The sequence below is a fragment of the Columba livia genome, chromosome 7, assembly GCF_036013475.1.
Source record: "Columba livia isolate bColLiv1 breed racing homer chromosome 7, bColLiv1.pat.W.v2, whole genome shotgun sequence".
NCBI classification, from domain to species: domain Eukaryota; kingdom Metazoa; phylum Chordata; class Aves; order Columbiformes; family Columbidae; genus Columba; species Columba livia.
In genome coordinates, this window is record NC_088608.1 from 27006846 (window position 1) to 27031229 (window position 24384).

A 24384-nucleotide genomic window follows, 5' to 3' on the forward strand; every position below is an offset into this window, starting at 1 on the left:
CCATAGGAGTGAACTGCACAATAAATTTGGACTCAGTCTTGTACTACATGACCATTACAACAGTCGAATGGCATTCAGAATTTTCTGTCTGGAGCCAGTGGTAATTTTAATGTCAGAGCTTTGAATTACGTGTTTTGGTTGTCTTTTTTTTTTTTTTTTTTAAATTTTGAAGGATGATACGTAGTAGCTTACTTACTCTGATGTTAAAATCTTAAAGAAGATGCAGGTACACAAATAATAATCCAGATTTTTGTTTGCAAACTGAATTATTTTGAATTATTAGTGAAAAAATTTTATTCCGTTGTTCAAGACATTCCAATTTGCAACCTGCATTTCCAATTTGAGACTTCTAATAACTTCTACAAAACTTACAAGGAGCTTGTCTACCTTTGCAGTGTTATTTTCATATTGGTTTATTAAATGCTTAGGCTTTTGGGATCTTGTTTCTCTAAGAAAATACGAACCCAAAATTTTATGTTTGAAGCTGATTTTCATCAGTCTCTTTAAATTCATTATCTACACAGATTTGATCGGTTGAGTAGCTGTTGGAAGGAATTCACAAAGCCATGAATATTACAGATGACCGTTTTTTCTGAAAATACAGACACTTGTAACATTTGAGTGGGCTAGATCTCGCATTAATTGCAAACCATTTGGGCAATTAATGTGAACATTCTTTTAGATCTATTGCATATGTTGCCTTTCAAAAACCGCTTTGAAACCACTTGCTGCCAGCTATTAATGCAAGATGCAAGCAACAAGAGTTTGTGTTGGACAGACGGCTTATTCCGCATCCATGCGTAAGTGCTCGTGTTGGCACATGGGGCTGATGCTACGCTCGTTTGAGAGGCTTGGCACGTTTGCTTTTTAGCTGCAGCAGATAATTCAATTGCTAATTACACAGTAACTCAGTCTGACACTAAAATTACTCAAGGCGGAAGATTATCACAGATTTAATTGGGCTTTGGATCAGCTCCAGGAGGTTTCCATTGATGTCTATTTATAGACTCAGTGGAGACTCTGCAATTAATGTAACAGATCCTCCTGATGTCTGAAGTATTTAGCCTTTTACTTCACATGCATAAACTATATTACAATACGAAACAGGCTGTCCAACAGCTTTCATGTTATCTTTGACTTGAAAAACACATTTGAATTAATATTGGACACTATTTTGTCTTTCTTTCCAGTAGCAGGATGTACCCATCTTGGGCAGGTTTATGCTGACAGGGATGTTTGGAAACCAGAGCCATGCCAGATCTGCGTGTGCGACTCGGGATCTGTCCTCTGCGATGACATAATCTGTGATGACCAGGAGCTGGACTGTCCCAACCCAGAGATCCCCTTTGGAGAGTGCTGTCCAGTTTGTCCACAAACAACACCACAACCTACAAGAGTAAGATTGTCTCATTGTTAGTTTGGTGTTGCCACCTTCTTCATCCATGTCAGCCTCAATTAATTTTCTTTTAGTTGCTTTTCTTTTAAATGCTAAGCCTGTCACTTTCTGACTCTAGGCAAATACTTAGGATGGGCAAATTTTGCTAAATTAAAATTAAAAACACCAGCTTCACAGACTTTTCTTTTTCTTTTTCTTTTTTTTTTTTTTTTTTTTTTAATTCTAGAATACTTCTGTATTCTATCAGAGAGTTGGTACCAGGTCTCATAAAATACTTGTTAGTTCTTGGAGCTATGCAGCTGAAAGCATGACGTCCTTCAACCCAGTTTTATGTAGAGAAAAGGCACAACTAAATAGTACAAAGAGACCGAGGGCAACAATTAGCCATTACATTTTTTATTTTATAGAGACACACAGGAACAATACAGACACATTATTTGTTGACAGCATGCTCAATCTATATCCATGAAACTAATGCCAACACAGAATTAAAGAAAGCATTTTGCTAGTCTGCATTTCTTATCAAACTCATGTCTACATCTTCACAGAGTAAATTTCCTTTTGCAGAGTTATTGCAGGCTTAATGTCCTGTAAAGGAAAGGTGATTCAAGTCATACACCCCTAATTTATCATCATCCTGTTCACAAATAACAATATTATCTCAACCAGTTGCAGCAACTTAGCCTCAGGAGAATCAAGAATGTTAGTGCATGCCAAAAGCCCTGCCTAAACCACCTCAGTGAGTGATCCAGCTATCCTGAGCTCTGAGGTTACCTGAACATTTCATCCTGGTTTAAGATCCATGAGATTCTGTTAAAGTACATAGATTTTCATAGACACCCTAAAGATTCTTATCCAGGAGATAAGAGAGTGAAAGATACATGTATATGGAAGAGAAAAGAAGATATATTTCTGCAGCTCTGTAGTATCTAATCTGCTTAGATATGGAATGTCAAATACAAATATATCACCCAGCGTTAGTTGCACTGTGCTAGTGCAAGTGTACGACTTCCAGGGTGCCCTGAACTACTTCACTGAACAGTTTTATAGGTGTAAATGAGCGGTATGTGTAAGCACGCTGGAGATTTGAGCACAGCTCGCTCTCTTGTGGAGTCTAGAGACTCTTTTACCAGTTCTGTGTCTCCTGATAATGGAGAACATGCAGGACTACTTCCTGCAGCCTGTGTCTTCAGTATAGCAGTTTGGTCAGCCCACTGGGAGCTGCCCTGCTGCCCTTGGATGGTGTCTAGGGAAATGCCACCCTGAAAGATCTAAGGTAGTTTCAGCTGAATATTCTTTGCTACCGCTAGCTGCTGAATACATAGAAGCTGTTCTGAACTATTAATTGAGAATCCAGATAATAACATGTAAACGAATTATTAATTGAAAAATAAATAAATTGGAGGAGTAGATCTGAGAAATTAAATTAGCTACATTATCACTCTCAAGATGCTGGACTGAGAAGGTTGTAAGGAAGCCGTCCCTTACAGCTTTCCACAGTGGAATCCTGTCCTCAGTGTACTCTGTGGCAAAGCTCTACTGACTTCATTAGTGCCATGATTTTGCCTGCAGGAGAGGTGTAGCTTTACGGATGAGCAATGAAAATGCAAATGAAAGACTGACTAAAAACCCCACAGCTTTTAAATATACTGAATAAATTGAATTAATGTGATAAAACTACATTCCAGTGCTTAAATGTGGTTTCCTCTTGTTTTATATATATTTTTTTTCTCAGTTTTATTTTGATTTTCTTCCTTAATTTAATTACTTTTCTTTTTTTTTCTAGACTCCTGGAGTAATCAGCCGAGGCCCCAAAGGAGACCCTGTAAGTGCAACTGTCTTTTTATTTCCCAAGGAAGCTAACAAAATCAAGAGCCAATTCCCACTGTGCTGTATACCCCATTCAAGCTGCTGAGATACCCAGCTTTCATTGATGTCTGCACTATTTGCAAGACTATGCCATATAGTTGTTCTGAAGCAGCCCTTTGGCTTCAACAAAACTCTCAAAAATTTAAATTGGAAAAACAGAAAGTTTAGTCCAAACTGTATTACATTTTGGGTTTTTTCTTATATTTCTTCCAAGTAGGAAAAAAAATGAATATCTCTGGTCTCCACTAGCAGCATGAATTTTAGATTCAGGAATTGACCTGTTTAATATTTCTAGTGTGTTTGCTCAAATATCAGTGCAAGAAGGCTCCAGCAACTCAGAAGTGTTTCCGTGTGTGAATTCTGTCTGTGTCTTTCCAGAATGTTCAGTTGTGGTCTTATGTTTAATAGAGCAGGTTTCCCACCACCATTGCACAGATGTCATTAAGAATGGAAGGATTTGTCCTGTGATGCCCTTGCAGCTGGAGGCAAATGCTGACATCTGTATCTGCTCTGTTTGTGTCTTTGCAGGGTTCTCCTGGGGTTCCAGGCAGAAGTGGTCCCCCTGGCCCTCCAGGACAGCCAGGGAGTCCTGGAGCCCCTGGACCCCCCGGGATCTGCCAGTCATGTCCCAGTATAAGCGGAGGTGTAAGTTATCATTACATTCAGCTTCTACCTTGTTCCTACACATACAAAGCGGTACTGTGGGCAACTGTCCCCTGCACCTTCACACAGCCCTTGCTTTCAGTGGCATCTGTCTCTCATTTGTGCCTTTGAAAAACACAGCTGTGTGGTAGGTTGTTTTTTTTTTTTGCTGTTTTGGGGGTTCGTCCACAAAATTCGGCTGAAGTGCAGTTAACTCTCTGCCTTTTAAAACTTTTGGAGCCAGATCTGATGAAGGACTTAACTCAGAAATAATCTGACCAGACAGAAAATGTATAGGAGGAGGTGCATCCCCTCAAGCTTACTGAATAAAGAACTCTCTCACTTTCCTATACTTTATCCAATGTATGTTTAATAAGGAAACATTCTCAGGAGACTAGACCAAAACACAGGTCCACTGCTTGCAGGAAGTTCTGTGTAAGTGCTCTTCGTCATGTTCCCTCTTCATTTCTGACCCACTGAATCCTGAATTCTCTTCTGAAGAGTTGGGCAGACTCTGAAAGAGCTAATCTTTTACTAAAGTTTCTGTGCAGTTGGATTTGTTAAGGGTTCTGAGCCACAGCTGGCACTTCATTAAGAGACAGCATTGTCTCCCATGGAACCGAGTAAGCCCGGCTTTACAAGGTGGGATTGCTTTAGCACAAAACTGTTAAAAATTTAATGTTAAAACAATTGGCACTTTTGAACACAGGCCAGTGTTTATAGCTTCTATGTATGATTCCCACTCCCAGGTAAGCCAAAAACTGAGGAAAGATGTGTTGGTTTTATTTAATTCTGAAAGGATTGCATCTGAAGCACAGAGCTTCTGGGAGGGGTGTCCATGGATCAGTTAACCAGTTTCAGTAGACATCACAATAACTTACCGAGAGCTACTGGCTTTAGGTTGGCAGATGCAGACACAGTGGAGGATGACAGGCTGAATTAGTCACCCACTCAAATGCTGTATCAAAAACGTGCTGCTGAATGTTGAGGAGAGGGTTATGATCAGTAGCACAGGAGTCGTCTGGTGCCTGGGCAGCAAAGGAGGTGAGTCCACAGTGGTCTGGGTTACCAGCAGAAGACCTCAAGTGTTCAACCTTTCCTGCTCAGCCACCTCTGTGCCATTTACAGATGAGATGCATTAATGCCGTATTATTCAACTAAGCTGGCTAATGTGTGCATAATAAAATCAACATGTGCCAATTAAGAGGGAGTTCCTTGCAGAACTGACTGTAGAATTTATAGTGATTTTTTTTTTAAACATCATTTTATGTAAATGCGTCTGTCAAAGATGTTATCTGCTCTCAGAAAGTCACACAGGCCATATTTTAACTACATGCCTTGGACTGAGCTTCCACTTGTTTCAAGACAAATTGTCAAAGGCATTGAGGCTTGGCTGTTTGGGTTCAAAAGTGATGACTGTGTTTGAATTCTTCAGAGTGACATAGTGAAAGAGAAGGAAGAAAAGATGGAAAATACCATTAGGAAAAAAGTCTAAAATCCAGTTTTCTGAGATGTGCGAGTTCTTGCATGGGAAAAAAAATAGTAAAAAAAAAAAAAAAAAATCATTTGTAATTCAGGGAAGCACAGACACATAGGTAGGTAAGTTTTGGGTTTTTTTGCTACAAAATACTCTGAATGAGACATTCATTACTCAGAGGTAAAAGAAATTGGGAAAATAATAATAAAATATTGCATTCTTTAGTGCAAAGAAAATATTTCATCAACTTCACTGAGTGACAACAAAGTCCAACAGAAAAGAGACTGAAATAAAATGGAAAAAGAAAAAAAAAAACTTAAGAGGAGTCAAACAAGAATAAGGGAAGAGAGAATGGTAATTTTTGCCTCAGCTGAGGCCCAGCTGTCAAGATGAAAACCGGATGAGCACAGTATAGGGAGCTGACAGTACCATGACCACAAAAGAAAGATATTGGCTGGGCTTCTTTTATGGATGCTTTAAATACATGGCAGCTATATGTCAAAAAAGTACTACTCAATAGATACAAATGAGTTATTTCCGTACATTTGCAATACCAGTGTAAGGAAAGTCTTATTTGATTTGTAGCAATCACCTTTTTTCTTCTTTTTCTTTTTTTTTTTTTTCCTGTTTTTCTCTATTTCTTTTGCAGAGTTTTTCTCCACAGTATGACTCCTATGATGTGAAGGCTGGTTCAGCTGGTATCGGTTACCAACAGCCCATTGTAAGATGATATAGTCTTTTTTCTGTCCTTTTTTTTTCTTTCTTAAGAAATTTTCTACTCATAGATTATACCTTGGATGTGTATGTATCCTGATTTGAATTTAACAACATAAGTTTTAATTTAATTGTTGCCTGAAAGTGGAATGCCATGTAAGGCAGCACTTTGCTTGGCAGTATCATACTAGAAAGTAACAATAGATTATCTGGAGAGTTTGCCTTTTCTCATTCTTTTTTTTCCTTATCTTACCTCCTTTTTCCTAATCTCTTGCTGGTTCACTTTCATATGCTGCCTAAACATTTCTCGCTTTCTCTCTTGCATACCCTTCTCATGTACCTGCTTTGGTATTCTTCTACTAATTGCTTCCCTCCTTTCCACCACATTTTTACCTCTTGCACTGTCCCTAATCTCCCTTTACCCATTCAGCAACATTCTGTCTTTACTTAGTATGATACTGCAGACTTGTTTACTTTCCCACACCTCAAATTTGACTGATAACAAGTAAAACTTTCTTATAATCTCTTTTTCATCCCAGAAACAGTCAAGAGGTTTTCACCTTTTCTTTTTACGATTACCACTTTTTTTACCCACAGCTGTTCAGACTGTGCACTAAGGATGCTGTGTTTGCCCACTAGGCCTGGCCCAAGCTTTTTACAGGTTTTTTTAGTGAGATAATGCATGGATTGCCTGAAAGAGTTATGCATGAGCTATGCTTCCCATATAAAATAAACTCCAATGTTGCACCTCATGATTTTCCTTTTAGGCCCTAGGATTTAGAGATGTTCACCACATGCAGTGTTCTTGAATCAGGCACTCTGCTATACAGAGGATTTGGTGAATTGCTATTATTTGAAATTGGCTGCTGCTTCATGAAGCATAACGATTATTTTCAGTCCAGTGCTGCATAACAAGGTTTGAGTATCACATGTTGTAACATATCAAGGCAGCTCCAAGCAAACATGTTATTTCTCAGGGATCCATCAGATCATCTTGTGAAACAAATTTTACTAATCATGACAGCTGTTTTTCCTGAAATATAGTTCATTATTTTCTCACCTTTATTTTCATCCATTTATTTCTACCTTGTTCATTTGCTAATGTGATCATCCATCTGGTTTTGAATTTGTTTATTCATTTACTTGTTTGCAGCTCCTCACAGTTTTGCCCACAGCTTATCATATCATCTACATTTTGCTACTTGGTGTCTTAATATGGGATGTGCTGAACCAGGCAGATGACTGAAACACCTTTCATCTAACAAGCATCATTACTCCCCTCTATTTTGGCATTTTTCCTGAGGTGCTTAGTGATCCCTGGTGCTCTGATTTTTTGATTTGGGTTAAAAAAATAACAATTTAAACATGTGCCCTAGACTGTCTTCAGCCAGAATTGTCTGTATACTTCTAGGTCATACACTCTTTTATATTGCATCATGCAATGCATGACTGCAAAGCCAGTAACAGAGTAGTTATAGACAGATTTGACTAAACCTGCTAGAACTAAATAATATTCATCACTAACATTACACAGATTAATTTATTTGTCAATTTGAAATAATTTGGAAGAGTAATAAAATAAAAAATCCTAGCTACAGCACCAACATTTGTCTCTGGGTGGTGGCCATGCCTGGTATTTCCTCAGTCACACATCTCTTCATTCCTGTCTTCCCAGCTGCTTTTCACTGCTTGTAGACTGATGTTGTACTCTATGTCACAGTTTATCATTTATCTTCACTTGCTCATATAACCTTCACATATTGTCTTTGTCTCTTTCCACCACTGCACATACTCTGAGTAAAATCTGCTCATTTGTTCACAGTCTGGAGATGCTGGCAGCAAGCAAATCTCATACCTAACTATTGGTTTATCTCCTCAGTGTTCACCTTGAAAAAAATAACATGTTGTTGGTTTATAGCCATGCATCTTCTCAATTGATTGCAATTGATGAGTTGATGGCTCCAGTTCATGTTGAATCCAGAGTTATTTTCTACCAAAGAGTTCTAACACTTAGCAGCAAGAGATGGCTTGTTGTAGTCACACACTGAAGGCAACCCGATTTCCCCAGGCACTGGCTGCTCTGCCACTTGCTGTACTTCTTGTCCTAGAAAATAGCAAATATTGCAGTGATTCTCTTTTGCAGACAAAAGACAATCTGTGAACTAATATTGACATAGTATATTGGTAGTATAGTAGTATACTAGTACAGTATAGTCATGGTATTTATCTTGTATAGTAAGTTAGGTTCACGTAGCACATAATACATGACCTATTCTGACACAATATGACAATAACCTATGAAATACATTATGTGCAATATTAAGGTATGTAATAGAATGTCAGTACTGCAGTACATGGTGTTTTTCATGTAATTCATATGCTTCAGTTGTTTTGCCTTTATCAAAGCCATGAAGTGTTTAATTTAACAAAAGATTTTTTTTAAGGAATGACATACACCTGCAGTAAACCACTGTGCTAATTTTCAAATATTTTCTGGTTCGCCATATCAAATGTTTTTGTAGTTGTTGCTACACAAAGCAGAAATATCAGCACTCTTCCCAAATAGACAATGTCCTTAGTAATATCTTAATCCCTTTTTTTACCAGTTAAAATAAGGAACAGTATTACTGATTTGAGTAAAACCATATATATATATGGACCTATGATCCTTTGGTTAGTCCAGATATTATTTATTTATTATGGCTTAGTACTGTTAAAGTTCAGTTCACTGGTGAAAACCCTTGCCTTACTGACAATAACAAAAATATGGCCTTAATTCACTATACCTGTAAGTCCTAAGAAGTCTAGGGTCATAAACAGTTTATCATATAAAGTTCTTCTATAGTTTGTGTATGTAAAGTAACTTCTGAATGCAGGTGAGAAATTTTAAAATTGGTTTTAAAAAGCAAAATCTGGCATCAATAGACTAGCAAGTAAGTTTGTTAGTACGCTTTGGCTCCACCCCTGAAGATGTAATAAAGCTCAGTCACATGGCAGAGAAGCTGAAGCTCATTTACTTGTTTTAACAAATTAAGAATTCCAGTTATCTGTTCTTCCAGTTTAGGTAGCTAAAGAGATGAGCCATGAGCATCTTCCTGGAGGTCTAGAGAAGGGGAATAGTGAATCAAAAGAAAAATTACAGCTTTGAAAATATCTTGTGGACTATATTAGCTAAGGCTGCAAAGAGAAACCCAGTGATCCCTTTTCTGAAGGGACTGTAGGTACCAGGCAACGTATTTAGCAATGTATATATACTGCTGCTGCTTTTTAACTGCACGAAGTGCGCGTCACTGTGGATTTTTCTCTGTACTAAAACGTAAAAATTTCTTTCAGAGTTATTGGTGACTATTACAACTACATTAAGCTTCACAGCTATATTACATTAATATGATGACTGTTCTTTAATCTGCACTACAGGCTGGCTTTCCAGGACCCCCTGGCCCCAGTGGCCCTCCTGGCCCACCTGGTCATGCAGGTCCCCCTGTAAGTAAAATTAGTCTTTTCATTATCATCTCATATTCTTTTATATGAACTTCTCCTTTTCTCTGTCATAAATATTAGGCACATTTTCAACTGATAAATCTAGATACTATGCTGAAGAATTTTGTGGATAAATGTGATCTTCTGTTAATAGGGTTGGACCATCTGTGCACCACCAGGACCCAATGGCTGAGTGCCATATACTGTGCTTGCTTAAGGCCACGTGTTCACTGAGCTTTGTGCAGCTCTGTGGGGTGTCAGCTAAGGTTGTCTTAAGACATGCCACTGCCTCGCATCCTCTGTCAGCAGTCCCGAAGATTTATTCATACAGAATTTTAAGTGGAGATAAAGAAAAGTGGGAAGCCTAATACACATTCAGTGAATATACAGGGCCTTGAGTTTTTTTATGTACATCTCCTTTTAGAGGAGCAGATTTAATTCTGTTTTCATGGAGACATATTCTGCTTGGTTTTGCTAATATGACCTTTTGTTGTTTGGTGGCAGTTCTGACTGCCATTTTCCTTATGATTATGCAATTATTATAAACCAGAGTAGCACCATGGAATGATGCTTGTTCAAATCTTACTTCTTCTTTTGCTGCATTATAGGGCTCTGCTGGATACCAAGGTTCCCCTGGAGAACCAGGACAACCTGGCCCTCCTGTACGTATACATTGCCTGTCACTATATATGTTAAAGGCATGACCTTACAAGCATGAATCTGTGTCATCACTGGAGTGAATTGAAATCGTACAGTTCATTCTGGTTTTTTACTATCATGTATGTCAAATATACAAGTATTTTATGACACCAAATGCATTTTTAATTTGAAGAGTCTTAGTATTTTTATCATACTTAATAGTAATTATTTTTCTACAGGGACCTCCAGGCCCTGTTGGAATGATAGGCCCAGTTGGTCCACCAGGAAAAGACGTAAGTTCACTATTATTCATCCAGTGATTAATAGATGGGAAGGAAGAAAGAAAGTTAATTAAATGGTAAGACAGCAGAGCACATTGATACCATTGCATTTAAGAATTTTTAACATCGCCCTGTTTCTCGATCTAACAACATGACTGTACGAAACTAGATTTGGCTTACCTTAGCTATAAATGTCTGTTCCAAAAAAGTTTCAATTTCTGCAGGCGATTGGCTAGACACAATTAAAAACAAACAAACAAAAAACCCTCAAGAACAACAACAAAAAATAAGCATAAAATATGCTATTTTGATCTGGTGCAAAAGAAATTAGCAGTTTTAAAGAAAAGCAGACAATAGTGCTAGCTGTCTGCTCCCTTAAAATCTTGCTCTAAGAGTTAAGTGTCTTTTGTGTCACAGCTGGGAATCCTGAATAGGTATAGTACAAGCTGAGACAAGCAGCTAAAGTTTTTGTCCATTTTGAGTGTTTCACCATGAAAAATAATTTTTCTGTGATGACCTCTTCCTAAAAGTTGGCTTGAAATGTTAAACAAAATCTTGTGCAAAATTCTGGCAGCTGTTTTTTGGAAGGTGGTCATATAATGAGCCATCACCTTGCTATAATTTTTCCTGCTGTCTCTGGTGAAAGCTTTACCTGCTTTTTCTGACTCACCTTGATCTACTAGGACTGGTTCTTTGTCAGTAACTGAAGCAGTGGCAAAGCAGTGAAAAAAAAATAAATTATTTCTTTCAATAGGGAGAACCAGGAAGACCAGGCAGAAATGGAGACCGTGGAATCCCTGGATTACCGGTATGGAAAAGTCCCCAGTAACAATGGTCTTCTAATCAAAGGTTATGTTTTCCCATTTTGAGTTAGTCAAATGAATGTAACACGCAATGAACATTGGCTTGTGCTCTTCATACAGTGAGTATGGGATTTATTCATCTTTCTATATTTGTGTGTTTAGGGTCACAAGGGACACCCTGGAATGCCTGGGATGCCTGGGATGAAAGGTCAACGAGTAAGTATTGAGCATATTGAGTATAGCTGGGTCTGTTACTCTACTCAAATTATGGTGTTGCCCTGTTGTGCTCTTTCAGTTCCCAGCTAAAGAGACTGAATAATCAAATTAAAGGCCAATTTCTGGAAGATGTAATCTGACCTTCCGTAACAAAGACTGTTAAATTTAATCTAGTTTCCGCAATTGTAGAGCTCCATCCCAAATGCTGGGCTGAAGCGTGCTTTTCAGAAAAGCATCCGCTCTTAACTAATAGCCACGGAGAGATGGAGGATACAGAATTTTCTTTCAAAAGGTGTTCCAATAGCTCGTAGCACTCATTATTAAAAATATGCCCCTTTATATGAGGTTTTTTATGAGTTAATATTCTGCCTAGAGGAATCAATTTTTCCAGAACCCAAGATGAATAATTTTCACAGAAATGGTTTTCCTTTCTCACAGGGTTTTGATGGAAAAGATGGTGCCAGAGGTGACAGTGGAGCTCCTGGTCCAAAGGTAAAAATCTGTAGTGTCATATTTGTAATAGGTGGAGTAATACCCTCCATCATTTGCTATATAGCTATGCTTTGCATATTATGCAATTATAAAAATCCATTAAACATTAAGGAAACCCATTTAATATCTCCATGAAAAGAATGAGAATCATGCCAAAGGAGTTAGGCTTTCTGAACCCCATCATGTCCTAATTTTCCAGCTGTAATAAAGATGAGAATCCAAAGTGAAAGGACATGACTGGGTCATCTGACTTTATTGCATAATGTTAAAGGACCAAGTCTTCCTGATGGTTTTTTTTTTCTGTTTAAGTGTTTTGTTCTGGCACTTGTTTAGATTTCTCAGACCTCACAGGCTTCGGTTCATGCTGAGGACGCTCAGCACCACTCAGAAAGGGACAATGGATTGGGCTGTCTCGTTTAATGTCTCTCCCCCTTGAATAAACAAAAAATGTTTGCACCAAAGTTCATTCTATCATTGGTGTTTTCCTTCCATAACAGGGTGAAACTGGTCTTCCTGGAGCAAACGGAGCACCAGGCCAACCGGTAAATATGTGTATCCTGTAGTATTTGAATGGAAGTGCCAATGGCACTTTGCAGTTAACTGAGTTACTCATCTTTCTTTTAACTTTAATTACCCCACTGTATGCACTGAATGATAGAGATGCAAATAAGAGCAATGGCTCTTTGCTCAGACATATTATTTCAGGAACTATTTAACAGACTTGTTTTCTTATGTTTTCTAGGGACCAAGAGGTCCAGCTGGTGAAAGAGGAAGACCTGGGAATCCTGGTGGCCCTGTAAGTAATTGCAGCTCTTGTTCCTAACCAGAAACAGCACATATTTTGTTTGAATATGTTGAGAATTCCTTGCTACCTAGATTTACCTTTAAACAGTTTTAATGCAAAGGATTAGAAAACTATACAGCACCTGTAAAATCATACATGAAAACTTTTGAGTCCCCAATTAAAGATGTAACACTTCTAACTCACATGTTCACCATCGTATTTTTTATTTCCTTTTTTAAATGGATAGATCACACATAGTTCAGTATTGCAGCATAAGCTCAGGTTCACCCAACAGGAATAAGGAGGAGGAGTGGAAGCAAAGGGCAGCAGCGGAAGGCAGAGAGTGGGAAAACTGCAATCTCAGAAGGAACTTGCAGGAAAACTATAAACTTACTCTTTGACTGAGATTAGGGGGTGCGTTCTTTGCTCTGAAGGAAATCGTAGCTCATAGTACACAACACAATCAGTGACACACCACTGAAGTGTAATAACCAGCAACTTGTCCATACAAACACTGTATAACCTGAGGAGCAGACCTGATATAGTATGTCTACAAGACAGGCAACAGGATTTAAACCATAACACTGTTTGTTAGGGTTTTGGAGTGAAATTTTAGTCTTTCATGTGAATTAGAGCTGTTACTTTGAAATATACAGCTATTGCAATCTTACTTAACTGTCCACGCAGATGATGCTTTGTAACTGTTATTTCCTTAAGAAATGTAATAAGAATACATTTTTACATCTTGCTGTCTAATCATTACAGTGCAAGTCACATAAAATGTTGGATATTCCTTCACAAAACATTTAATTATTATTTTAGAATTTCACAGTTGAGGAATACTTGGGTCTTGGTCAGCTAAGTAGGAATGTATGGACACAAAAAGATGGTCTGTGAGTCATGCACACTAAAGCATGTGGGTTCTGTGTGCAGGGTGGTGCTCCATACCCAACACCTCTCTTCTTCTTTCTGTAGGGTGCCAGTGGCAAAGACGGATCTCCAGGAGCAGCAGGCCCACCTGTAAGACTTACAGATGTTTGACTTTAAGTATTCGTGTTTCTCAGGTCTAGTTACTTCTAGCCCATGTTCTGCAGTACTGGCAAACTCAAGAAGGAGCATTTTATTTAATTATGTTTCATAGCCGTGCTAGTTGAAATATTTGAAACATACAGTGCAATAAGAGAGCTTTAACACTGTAAATCAGGAAATGCCTAAATCCAAACCCAGATTATTCTCAGATAACATACTGATGGATACAATTGCTGTTCTCTATGCAGATCAACTTTTGAATGGTGTTATCAAATACATTATTTAGTTGTCTGAGCTGGGCAAAAATTTTTATTTTCCATCTGCCTAGAAATGTGACCATGTCAGCTTCAATGTGTAACAGCTATATTGGCTTTTTTTTTTGTCCCACGCCTTTTTTATAATTACAACAAATTTCAAACAGTTTTTATATCTTAACCTCTTTAATGATAGCTTTCATGTTTTTTGAATTTACAATACAGAAATTTAACTGAACTTGTAAAAGTAAGGGTAATTAAGATGTAGGTGCAATATTTTAGGACTAGCCAAATTTCATCTTTTACATCATGATTTATATTTGCTATTTTGCCAGGTGTTTCCTTACTCAGAGAAAAATCTCATAATCGGGCACTTTTTAAAAACTTAAGATTAATTCCATATGGCTTTTACCTTTTGCACTAATAGTATTTCTTTCACTTTTAAGGGTCCCCCGGGTCCTCCTGGAACTGCAGGATTTCCAGGCTCTCCAGGTTTTAAGGTATTCATCTAGACGCATATTAATACAAGATGCGGTCCTTTCTCTAGTTAGCCACCTAATGTAACTATACATCTTTATTTTATTAATCCTCCATTTTCTGGCTGCTATTACACTGTTTGCAAGAACTGATTTGCTTTCATACGCAGCACAATACAAACTCTATCCTCACCACTTTCATTAATATCCCCCCCAAAAACACCATAAAGTGGTAGACCAAGCTGATTTGGCTCTTGCACTCAGTGGTAATGGTGGTGGTGATAACCTTCTTCCCATATCACACAAAGATGCCACAGTAGAGGAACAAGCTGTGAAGTTCATACTGATTGCCATGGAGACAAGGCTAAAATCCATTAATTTTCACCCTTTACTGTTTTTCTGTAGGGTGAAGCTGGTCCTCCTGGTCCTGCTGGGTCTAGTGGCAGTCCTGGAGAGAGAGGAGAACCTGGCCCTCAGGGTCATGCTGGGCCACCTGGGCCTCAGGTACATACACATATACCACGTTAGAACTGGGAAGTGTTGTGCCACCTGCCCTTCACAAAGCCCTGCACATCATTTGGTTTAGTCCTAGGTTAGCAGCAACGGCAATTTATACATTTATATTTTTCAGGGCCCTCCTGGAAGAGCTGGAAGCCCTGGCAACAAGGGTGAAATGGTAGGTACCTTTCCTGTCACTGTCTTCTGCTGCACCATGTTGGTGAGGGTACTGTTTGGACTGGGCAGTCCAACAACGCCGTGCTGTCCTCATCCCCACCTGGTGTCACTCTCTACAGGGACCTGCTGGTATTCCCGGAGCTCCTGGTCTGCCAGGAGGCCGCGGTCTTCCTGGTCCTCCAGGTACAAGTGGAAACCCTGGAGCAAGAGGCTCTCCAGTGAGTTACTAATTTTCATTACACTATTTGTACAAAAGTACGGTGGAAGCAGTTCTGATATAATTTTTTAAAAAACTGAATTTGTCCTATTAACTTGAGATGGTCTAATAAATTATTTTCTAATAACAATAGGAACTTATTTCTTATAAATAGGTATTTCTTTCATACATTTCTATATTCCTGTAAGTAAAAATTATACAGAAATATAATATTTGCTTTCCCAAATTATCAATTCTGAAACACACAATAAAAAAAAGGCTTGTCTAAAATGGCTACGTTAGACGAAATCCGTTGATTCAAAAATCCTAATTTCACCTGTTTCAATTCCCATGGGCTGAGTCGAGAGTCCACTACTCTTACACTGTCATTCACCCCAGCAGGCTCTTTCCTGACAGCCTTACACCACATGTAGCTCTTTGTCAGAGAAAATACTCGGGGACTTCAAGTAAAAGTCTTAATGATGTCTGAAATAGCTCAAAAACAGACATAAAATTTTACTCAGTGGTGTTTAAGATTGTATCACTTGTTGCCCTGACTGGATTTTTAAGGAGGCCCATGCATTCCACATCCCAGCTCAACTAATGCTAATTCCTTTGCAGAATGTCAAGTAATAAAAATTAGTCAATAATTGGAAAGATACCGTGTCTAGTTCTTGGTGGTTTAGTACATCTAGTAGCTCTAGTATAATACCCTGTTGCAATCCATAGTTTTAACGGGATTTTCTCCTGTTTAGGGAGAACCTGGCAAGGACGGTGCAAAAGGAGAACCAGGCCCAAAAGGCGAGCGTGTAAGTGATTTTAAAATGCGTTTGGAAACTTCTTCCAAGGAAGTCAGAACCCTGAATCATTTCCCATGCAACACTTGGTGTTCTGGGTTTTTTTTTGAGACTTCTAACTTCATAGCTGGGCTTTTTTGTTGTTGTTGCCAGGGTGAAAATGGCACCCCGGGTGCTCCTGGACCTCCTGGTGAGGAAGGCAAAAGAGGTGCAAACGGCGAACCCGGCCAGAACGGTACCCCTGGTACACCTGGAGAGAGGGTAAGCTGCTGGGGGTTGCCATGCACACAGGGCACATTCTGAGTTCACACAGACACAGCAGAAGCTGGTGTTCAAAATGTTTCAAGGAGAAATTTGGCTACATACCAGTTCTCACCAAATTCCAGAAGTGAAACTGGGTTACGAAACTGGGGAAGAGGCTTATCTAGTTCCTTATCTGAATTGTAGCACTTGGCTCTATCTTAGTTTCTTTATTTGATATTAGTTTCTTTGATATTAGTTTCTTTATTTGATATTGAAGAAACAGTGATTTTATATTCCAGGAAGTGGTATCAAAAGATTTGTGCTGAAAAGCAACCACAAAATGTGAGAACTACACAGGAAAAAAAAATAAATACAAATTTCTCAGTTAACAAAAATGAACAATCACAACATTTCAGCTCTGGAAAGTGAAATTAATGCAAATTCTTCTACATTCAGGATATGTCTTTATGTTAACATCTTCATTGTCAACAGATCTTAAATGTCAATAAAAAACTATATTGTGAGGATGTCTTCTATGTTATGATATCTTTATTGCCAACAGGTTTTTTGGCTAGTAGATTCGATAATTTTCCAAAGAGCCTTCTCACAAAGGAACTCCTGAGCTATTTATTCAACAAAATAAATAGCAATACCCTTAAAAATTTAAATTCATTATCCCATCTGAAGCAAAGGAAATTGTGCTGATCTGTTTGTAACACCTACTGATTGGAGTGTTTGCTGAAGCTATGAGGAAACCCAAGATGCGAAGTGAACTTATTCAGCATATTACATATATAAATGGGGCTGCAAATTTAATTTTATAATTCAAATTTCTTGTAAGCAATGAAGATAGTAGTAAATATAAATATTATAACAATAAACCTCTTTTCAGTATTGAATTAGAAGAAAATAATTGTTCAAGACTGAATGGATTATTTTTTACACAAATTTGGAAAACTCATGAAACAAGTAACCAATGCTGGGCCAGTTAAAAATAATGGAGGATAGACTATGATTTCAGAAGGAGAGTTGTATCCAAAGAGAAAATAATTCTGTAGATTTTCTTGCCACAGTGAAATGTCATTTCCATCTATTTCTTTCACTAGTTTTCATAATAACATGTCTAATGGTAAATAGTTGCCATTACCTGAGTCCTATTGCCTATGATCCATATTTTGTTCTTTTATTCGGCAGGGCTCCCCCGGTTTCCGTGGCCTACCCGGTAGCAATGGACTTCCAGGTGAAAAGGTAGAAGTCTTCCTCTAGAAAAAAACCCAAACTTCTGGAGAACCCATGTGAATTTGAGTGGAAAATTTCAGATTCAGTCTGATGCCGATTTCCTTGCTGTGAGTTGCAACATCTCGTTTGTAGGGTCCTGCTGGTGAACGTGGCAGCCCAGGTCCTCCTGGCCCCAGTGGACCCGCAGGAGAGCGTGGACAAGATGGAGGCCCAGGGCTTCCTGGAATGAGAGTAAGACGGGACATCTCCAAGAAACGGAGATAAACTCTATTACAGATGCCTCATCTGAGCTGAGACCATACAGGAGTCCAATTAGAAAAATGCAATCTTAATTCCTTTGAGTGCATACATACATTCATGTCTCAAATAACCTGTTGCGTAGTATATACAGAATGTAACAACATTCTGTGAGCTATACTAAAAATTAGCAACTGCTGACAACAAATGCATTGAAATTCAAAAGTCAGCCTGACTGCAGCTAAGAAAGATTTTACTGGAAATGGCAATGAATGATTTAAAATATAACAAAAATAATATTTAAAAATATAAAACAAGTTAACTAAAATGCACTTTAAATTTTCTTAAGTAGAGGTACCTAGTCAAAATTGTTTCATTCCTTGATTTTTACCATCTGAAATGAGTTTTCTTCCCAAATAATGAAAGGATACCATTTTGTGCACGTTGGTTAATGTACAATACATTGATTATATCCAATGATTCTCAGAGAAAGAAACTCCTAACAAAGTAATTTGTTAGCTTTCTCCAATTTTTCTCCTTAATGAGATGGGGGGAAATGGGAGGAGTTTTAATCTTCATTAAAGAGGTTAAAATCAAGCAAGTAATTTAAAATGTGTTGCTATATATTTATATTTGTGTATTGTAACTTAATACTGTACATTTAAAACTGAAGAATAACACCTTTTTCTCTTTCATTGTAGGGTTTGCCTGGAATTCCAGGAAGCCCTGGAAGCGATGGGAAACCTGGCCCTCCAGTACGTACATTGTGCAAATATTTTAGCCCAGTCCTCCTACCCTCATCCCACATTATCTACATGACAGGTTGTTATCGCAGTCAGATTGTCTCTTTTTTTGTTTTTATTACCAGAGCACTTTATACGCTGTCTCATTGTAATAACATTCTGTAAATCTTGTCATTTAATACTATTTAAAATACAGAGTATACAGAAGCTTAGTTGAAATACAAAACACATAATAAGTTTAGGCGACAATATCTGTAGCCTGATCTCACCCTCACTCACTATTTAACAAGTCATGGATATTCCTTTATTTCCCCTAACAAATGCCATGTTGTCCTTTTTTTTTATTTAATCCCAGGGTAGTCAGGGTGAATCTGGCCGCTCTGGTCCACCTGGCCCCCCGGGCCCCCGTGGCCAACCAGGTGTCATGGGGTTCCCTGGTCCAAAGGGCAATGAGGTGAGTGGGATTTCTCCATTTTTTTCAACTGTTCAGCTGCTCCATAGTGGGACTATCGGGTGCTGTAGCTTTAAATTATGCTGCTTTAAACTAAGCTTAAGGTGCATTGAGCAGAAGAGGAATTCTACATGTGATCTCTCAGATTCTAAATGTGATCATTCTCTTTTGTAAGGGTGCACCGGGTAAGAACGGAGAAAGAGGCCCTGGTGGTCCGCCTGGAACACCTGTAAGTTTAATTAACATTCTGCTTAATTACATATTACTTCACTAATGACATAATATGAATTAACAATAATTTTGTAACTCCTAAAAATTATATCAACCCATAATAAATAGCATAATTTTGTCTTTCTGTAGGGTCCTGCTGGGAAGAACGGTGATGTTGGCCTCCCAGGTCCTCCTGGACCTACTGTAAGTGTCGTGGTCCTGTAAAAGACTATTATGAGTTATTGCCAAGGTGGTCTGGTATCAGCAGATAGAGACTGTGTACTTAGGGAAGGAAAACATTTTTAATTATATAAAGAATTCTTCTTTTCTGAAGACAAATAAAAGAGCTCTTCTTTGCCAGTATTTTAATAAATTAATACTCGAAACTTTGTTAGGAGAAACCTGAGTCAGGTATAGCTGGTATAAGTTGAAATGAAAAGTCTATTTAGAGCTCTTGGGTATCTACCACCTTTTTAAATTGAAGCAGTTATTGCTCCCTTTAGCATTTATCAGAGCTGGCATTTCAGACTACTAGCAAGTTTAAATGTGTCTGCTGAATTCTATCTAATGGTTGGAACAAAAAGAGCAAATACCAGAACACCAAGATATATTAGCCTTTCAGATTGTGCAACATCATCATCAGATCATGATAAAGACACCTAGGTTAGAGGTGGTGTGGAGGTGTTTATATGTTGAAATGTTCTCAGACAAGCTCACTTTTTATTTTCCCCTCTCTGTTTGATTCCAGGGTGCTTCTGGGGAGAGAGGAGAACCAGGACCAGCAGGGCCACCTGGTCTCCAGGTGCTGTGTGCTTACTGTTTGTTAGTTTCTGATTGTTTTTAATAGACTTAACACACAACTAACACACAGAGAAATCAACCACTTGACAAAACGTCTTGCTTAGTATTTCATAATTGCAAACCAGATGGCTAGCTCAATAGATCATGTCACATAAACCCACTAGCTATCAAATTAGCACCTCCTACTTTGTAAAGGATTGCGATGAGTTGGTTACACATCTTTGTGTCAAAAATATCTGCTAGATAGGAAAAAGCATAGTTTATCTGTGTAACAGAGATAATAATACTGTTTCTTCATATAGGGATTGCCTGGTGGACCAGGACCAGCTGGAGAGAATGGAAAGCCTGGAGAACCAGTAAGTAGTACTTCCTTTTTTTAAAAAAAAAATGAAAAATATATTAGATTACATTTTCAAACTCAGCTATCGGCACTCTGCAGAGCAGAGAATTCTGCTTTAAGGGCTAATAGGCAAGAGAAACAGAGTGCCATCCACAATGCAGATTCACTAAGCGCATGGACAACTTACTTAGATTCATTTTCTATCATAAACAGGGGCCAAAAGGTGATATTGGAGGACCCGGATTCCCAGGCCCTAAGGTAAATCAAACAACAACAGTTTTCTAATTACAGTAAGGAATTAACAAACTATGAGCTTGCCAACCAAGAATAACACATTTCTTTGCCACAGGGTGAAAATGGTGTCCCAGGTGAACGTGGTGCACAGGGTCCTCCAGGGCCTCCTGGAACAAGGGGTGGGCCAGGTCCTGCTGGCTCAGAAGGTGCCAAGGTACTCACAGACTTGCTTATTTCCTGCTACTATGTGCATCATTTGGGTTCTTTTTTATTTTTCTTTAATCTTTCTCTAACTATTTTTCTGTTACTCTTCAGGGTCCTCCTGGACCTCCTGGACCCCCTGGAGGCACAGGGCTGCCTGGCTTACAGGGAATGCCAGGAGAAAGAGGAGCTTCTGGAAGTCCTGGACCAAAAGGGGATAAGGTGACACACCCCCCCACACACTGCCAGATTTATACTAACTCCGTTTTTGCTTCCCATAAGGCACTGGATTTGTTCACGTTTTCACTTTTGGCCTGATCTCAGAGGAAATGACTGCGTAGCAGTATTGTTGATTTAGCAGTGTGATATCAGTCCTGTATGTTAAAAAGATACAGGATTTTTCACCTGGTTTGATATATTGCTGGATACTTTGCTGTGTTACATCTCTTGGGGGAGGGATACATTAAAACAATTCTGATCAAGCTGATAAACAGTGACAACAGTTCATACCATGGGCAAACAGTTCGGCATAGACTCCATTTGGAGTCAATTTGGGGTTTTTTCCATCAAAGTATTCAGTATCTGATGCTGAATACTGGGGAGAATGCCATCCCCAAATTTAGTTTGGTATGATCACAATAAGGAAGCCTGGTTATTGAGACACCCTCAATTTGAGATCTTCTCCTCAGTAATGTTTTAATCCTCCTTTTTTTCCCCTCCTTATGCTTGTTTTATGCTTGCTTTTTGCTTATGCTTTTTACATCCCATCCTTGCTAGGGAGAACCTGGTGGCAAAGGTGCTGATGGCATTCCTGGTGCAAGAGGAGAGAGAGTGAGTACTCTTTATTTAAACATCTAGCAGTTTATCAATTAGCTTCACATAGTCTACACTTAAAGCATGAGTAAACTTACAATGAATAAATATAATCTAGGAGAGGTAAAGTTGTAATCGCATTGTATTTCATCCAGCAGTGCAAATCTGGTTTAGTTAACTAAACTAGACTTAATATTCGTTTTTGTGATTACAGCTGCTTGGGTAGATACTATAGACTTTTTTGTAAGCAGAAGATTATAATTAATTGGGATAATGTTTTGGAGGGAAAGCACTGATACAGAAATAGAGAAGATGTTACTAGCTAACTAAATCTAGCTGACTGATGAGGAAGATGCTGGTTATAATGAAGCACAAAAAGACAGGATGACAGTAAGTGTTGTCGTACAGAATACTTCAACAGGTTACTATATATGATATATTTATACATCTATATAGCATACACACATAAAACAGACACTTGAAATATATACATACATTTACTGAGTACCTGCAAGCAGTATATACATGAAAATAATGACAGTAGTGACAAATATAAAATTGCAGGTGTATGAGATGTAAGAAATATAAAAAATGTATTTCAAACCATCAGGTATGCATTAAATTCTCAAGGAAGAAAAAAGAGGCTAGTGAAGAGGGTTTGAACATTTACAGAAAAAATATGGACCAATAATCTATACGAAAATTTAGGGCAAAGGATAACTTTCATTGTCTATCATTGAGAGAGGTTTTGGATTAGGTTTAGATGGTGGGGGAAAAAAGGAAAAGAAAAAAAAAAAGAAAAAGGATAAATCAATTGGAGACTTCTCTCATTGCAAAATGGTGTGATCAGTGTCGCTCCAAAACATACTTGCAACAACACTCCAGCACTGTAGACTTGCTTCCATTTAAATATCTATAGCAACCTGATTATGCTGAAACATAAATGCTATTGATCAAAATAGAGGAATTAACATTGTCATATTTTGATACAAAAATGCATTATTTTCTAATTTTTTAGGGTAATGTGGGTCCCATTGGTCCTCCTGGTCCTGCTGGCCCACCTGGAGATAAGGTAAAGCGTCCTTTGTAATGATGTTTGACACTGCGAACAGCCACACTGGTGGCTGTCCCACGGGAAGAATTAAACTACCCAGTGATTATTCTTGTTTCTTACAGGGAGAGACGGGTCCGGCAGGAGCCCCAGGCCCCGTGGGTTCCCGTGGTGGTCCTGTAAGTGACAGCACTTTTCTACCAGTAGAACTTTACCGTGGCTCCTCTGGCCATGTATAGACATCAGTGTGGCACCTGCTCTGCTAGGAACACATGTGGCTTGTGGCCAAAATAAATAAGCATATTTGGCTCCTGTTGGCTCTTGGGATTTATAGGTGCTAAGGTCTTCAGAAGATCAGAGCTTATAACAGTGTCAAGGGGCTGGTGGGCTGCAGTGACAGGTCAGGGCAGGAGCATGAGCAACAGTTATTTCCTTCTTACAGCTATTCAAACTTTTAAAAATATACTTATATTTGTATTTTAGATTGATAAAACAAGCATATTTGCATCTCAGCTGAATCTAGGGAACACTGTGGATTTTGCTAAGGGTTTATAGAGGTGTAACTGAGATTGGTTTGTCACACTTTAGATAATCTTCAGATAATTCCTGAGCAGTTGTTTTTAGAGATCAGCACCAACTCTTGGTTTGTTTGCTTGATTTTTTTTTTTTCCTCTAAAGGCTGGTAAGACAAAGAAACTTCAGCAGTATTCATGGGAGTGTTCCCTAACTTGTAAAGTGAAGCCTATCTTTCTAACATCTTGCATTGCTGACGTGTTGTTTTCTACAGGGTGAACGAGGAGAACAAGGTCTTCCTGGACCTGCTGGCTTCCCTGGAGCTCCAGTGAGTATAAATACTTAAAAGCAACTGAATGTGATTATCAGCTTTTAGTTTCTCTAACTTCACCCACATCTCAGAAGGGTTTGCTGTAACCCCTTTAATATACATACCTTTTATATAATTGGCTTAATTTACTACTGTTTCTGTACTTGGTCACACATAGTGCAAAATGTCTGTATCCTTCCCTTCCTGTACTGGTAGACCAACAGAGTTCAACTGCATTCACATTTAATTTAATAGTTAAGTTCCCTACTGAAGTGTAGCTGGATAGTGTTTCTTATTACAGTGATATCATTTGCAATTTTTGAGTTGTAAAATAACAATATAAATTTTCTACAGGGCCAAAATGGAGAACCTGGTGGGAAAGGAGAAAGAGGCCCACCTGGTCTGAGAGGAGAGGCTGGACCCCCTGGAGCTGCAGGTCCACAAGGTGGTCCTGGTGCACCAGTAAGTTTTTGCTGTTCCTTGTTGCTTCAGAGAGAGGTTTCTTGAGTTCTCAGTTCACAGTTTATGTTCCTGACAATTTTATATATACTAAGCTCCCTCAGGATGGCTGGGCCCAAGTGCAAGCATTTGAACTGCCTGACACTTCATGACGCTTCTGGTATTTTTTACCTATTTATCAAATCATTTCCTCTATCTTATTTCCTTCCATGTAGGGTCCACCTGGTCCCCAAGGAATAAAGGGAGACCGTGGATCTCCTGGAGGTCCTGTGAGTATCTCTTTGACTTAGACACTGATAAATAACTCCATCTATTACAA

At 38.5% G+C, this 24384-nt stretch overlaps 1 protein-coding gene and 1 long non-coding RNA gene across 4 annotated transcripts in view; one reads left to right on the top strand and one right to left on the bottom strand.

The window, feature by feature from the left end:
- The window catches only part of COL3A1 (collagen type III alpha 1 chain), a 50848-nt gene that overhangs the window by 16802 nt on the left and 9662 nt on the right, over positions 1-24384 (top strand). The window contains exons 2-37 of one of the 3 annotated variants that reach the window (XM_013370663.3): positions 1191-1396; positions 3183-3221; positions 3794-3910; positions 6034-6105; positions 9516-9581; positions 10187-10240; positions 10457-10510; positions 11253-11306; positions 11464-11517; positions 11956-12009; positions 12507-12551; positions 12752-12805; positions 13769-13813; positions 14523-14576; positions 14958-15056; positions 15184-15228; positions 15347-15445; positions 16179-16232; positions 16374-16481; positions 17658-17711; positions 17835-17933; positions 18641-18694; positions 19038-19136; positions 19309-19362; positions 19494-19547; positions 20092-20145; positions 20447-20500; positions 20698-20742; positions 20834-20932; positions 21034-21141; positions 21697-21750; positions 22751-22804; positions 22909-22962; positions 23571-23624; positions 23961-24068; positions 24281-24334. In XM_013370663.3, the coding sequence (XP_013226117.2) occupies positions 1191-1396; positions 3183-3221; positions 3794-3910; positions 6034-6105; positions 9516-9581; positions 10187-10240; positions 10457-10510; positions 11253-11306; positions 11464-11517; positions 11956-12009; positions 12507-12551; positions 12752-12805; positions 13769-13813; positions 14523-14576; positions 14958-15056; positions 15184-15228; positions 15347-15445; positions 16179-16232; positions 16374-16481; positions 17658-17711; positions 17835-17933; positions 18641-18694; positions 19038-19136; positions 19309-19362; positions 19494-19547; positions 20092-20145; positions 20447-20500; positions 20698-20742; positions 20834-20932; positions 21034-21141; positions 21697-21750; positions 22751-22804; positions 22909-22962; positions 23571-23624; positions 23961-24068; positions 24281-24334 (2525 nt within the window). The remainder of the gene's footprint in view (positions 1-1190; positions 1397-3182; positions 3222-3793; positions 3911-6033; positions 6106-9515; positions 9582-10186; positions 10241-10456; positions 10511-11252; positions 11307-11463; positions 11518-11955; positions 12010-12506; positions 12552-12751; positions 12806-13768; positions 13814-14522; positions 14577-14957; positions 15057-15183; positions 15229-15346; positions 15446-16178; positions 16233-16373; positions 16482-17657; positions 17712-17834; positions 17934-18640; positions 18695-19037; positions 19137-19308; positions 19363-19493; positions 19548-20091; positions 20146-20446; positions 20501-20697; positions 20743-20833; positions 20933-21033; positions 21142-21696; positions 21751-22750; positions 22805-22908; positions 22963-23570; positions 23625-23960; positions 24069-24280; positions 24335-24384) is intronic. The other 2 variants (XM_065069848.1, XM_065069847.1) reach the window with 2 other exon arrangements.
- Positions 3237-21037, bottom strand: LOC135579921 (uncharacterized). The gene is made up of 2 exons (XR_010473898.1): positions 17611-21037; positions 3237-8202 (listed from the first exon to the last, which is right to left on the bottom strand). It is a non-coding gene; the product is annotated as an uncharacterized LOC135579921 (long non-coding RNA).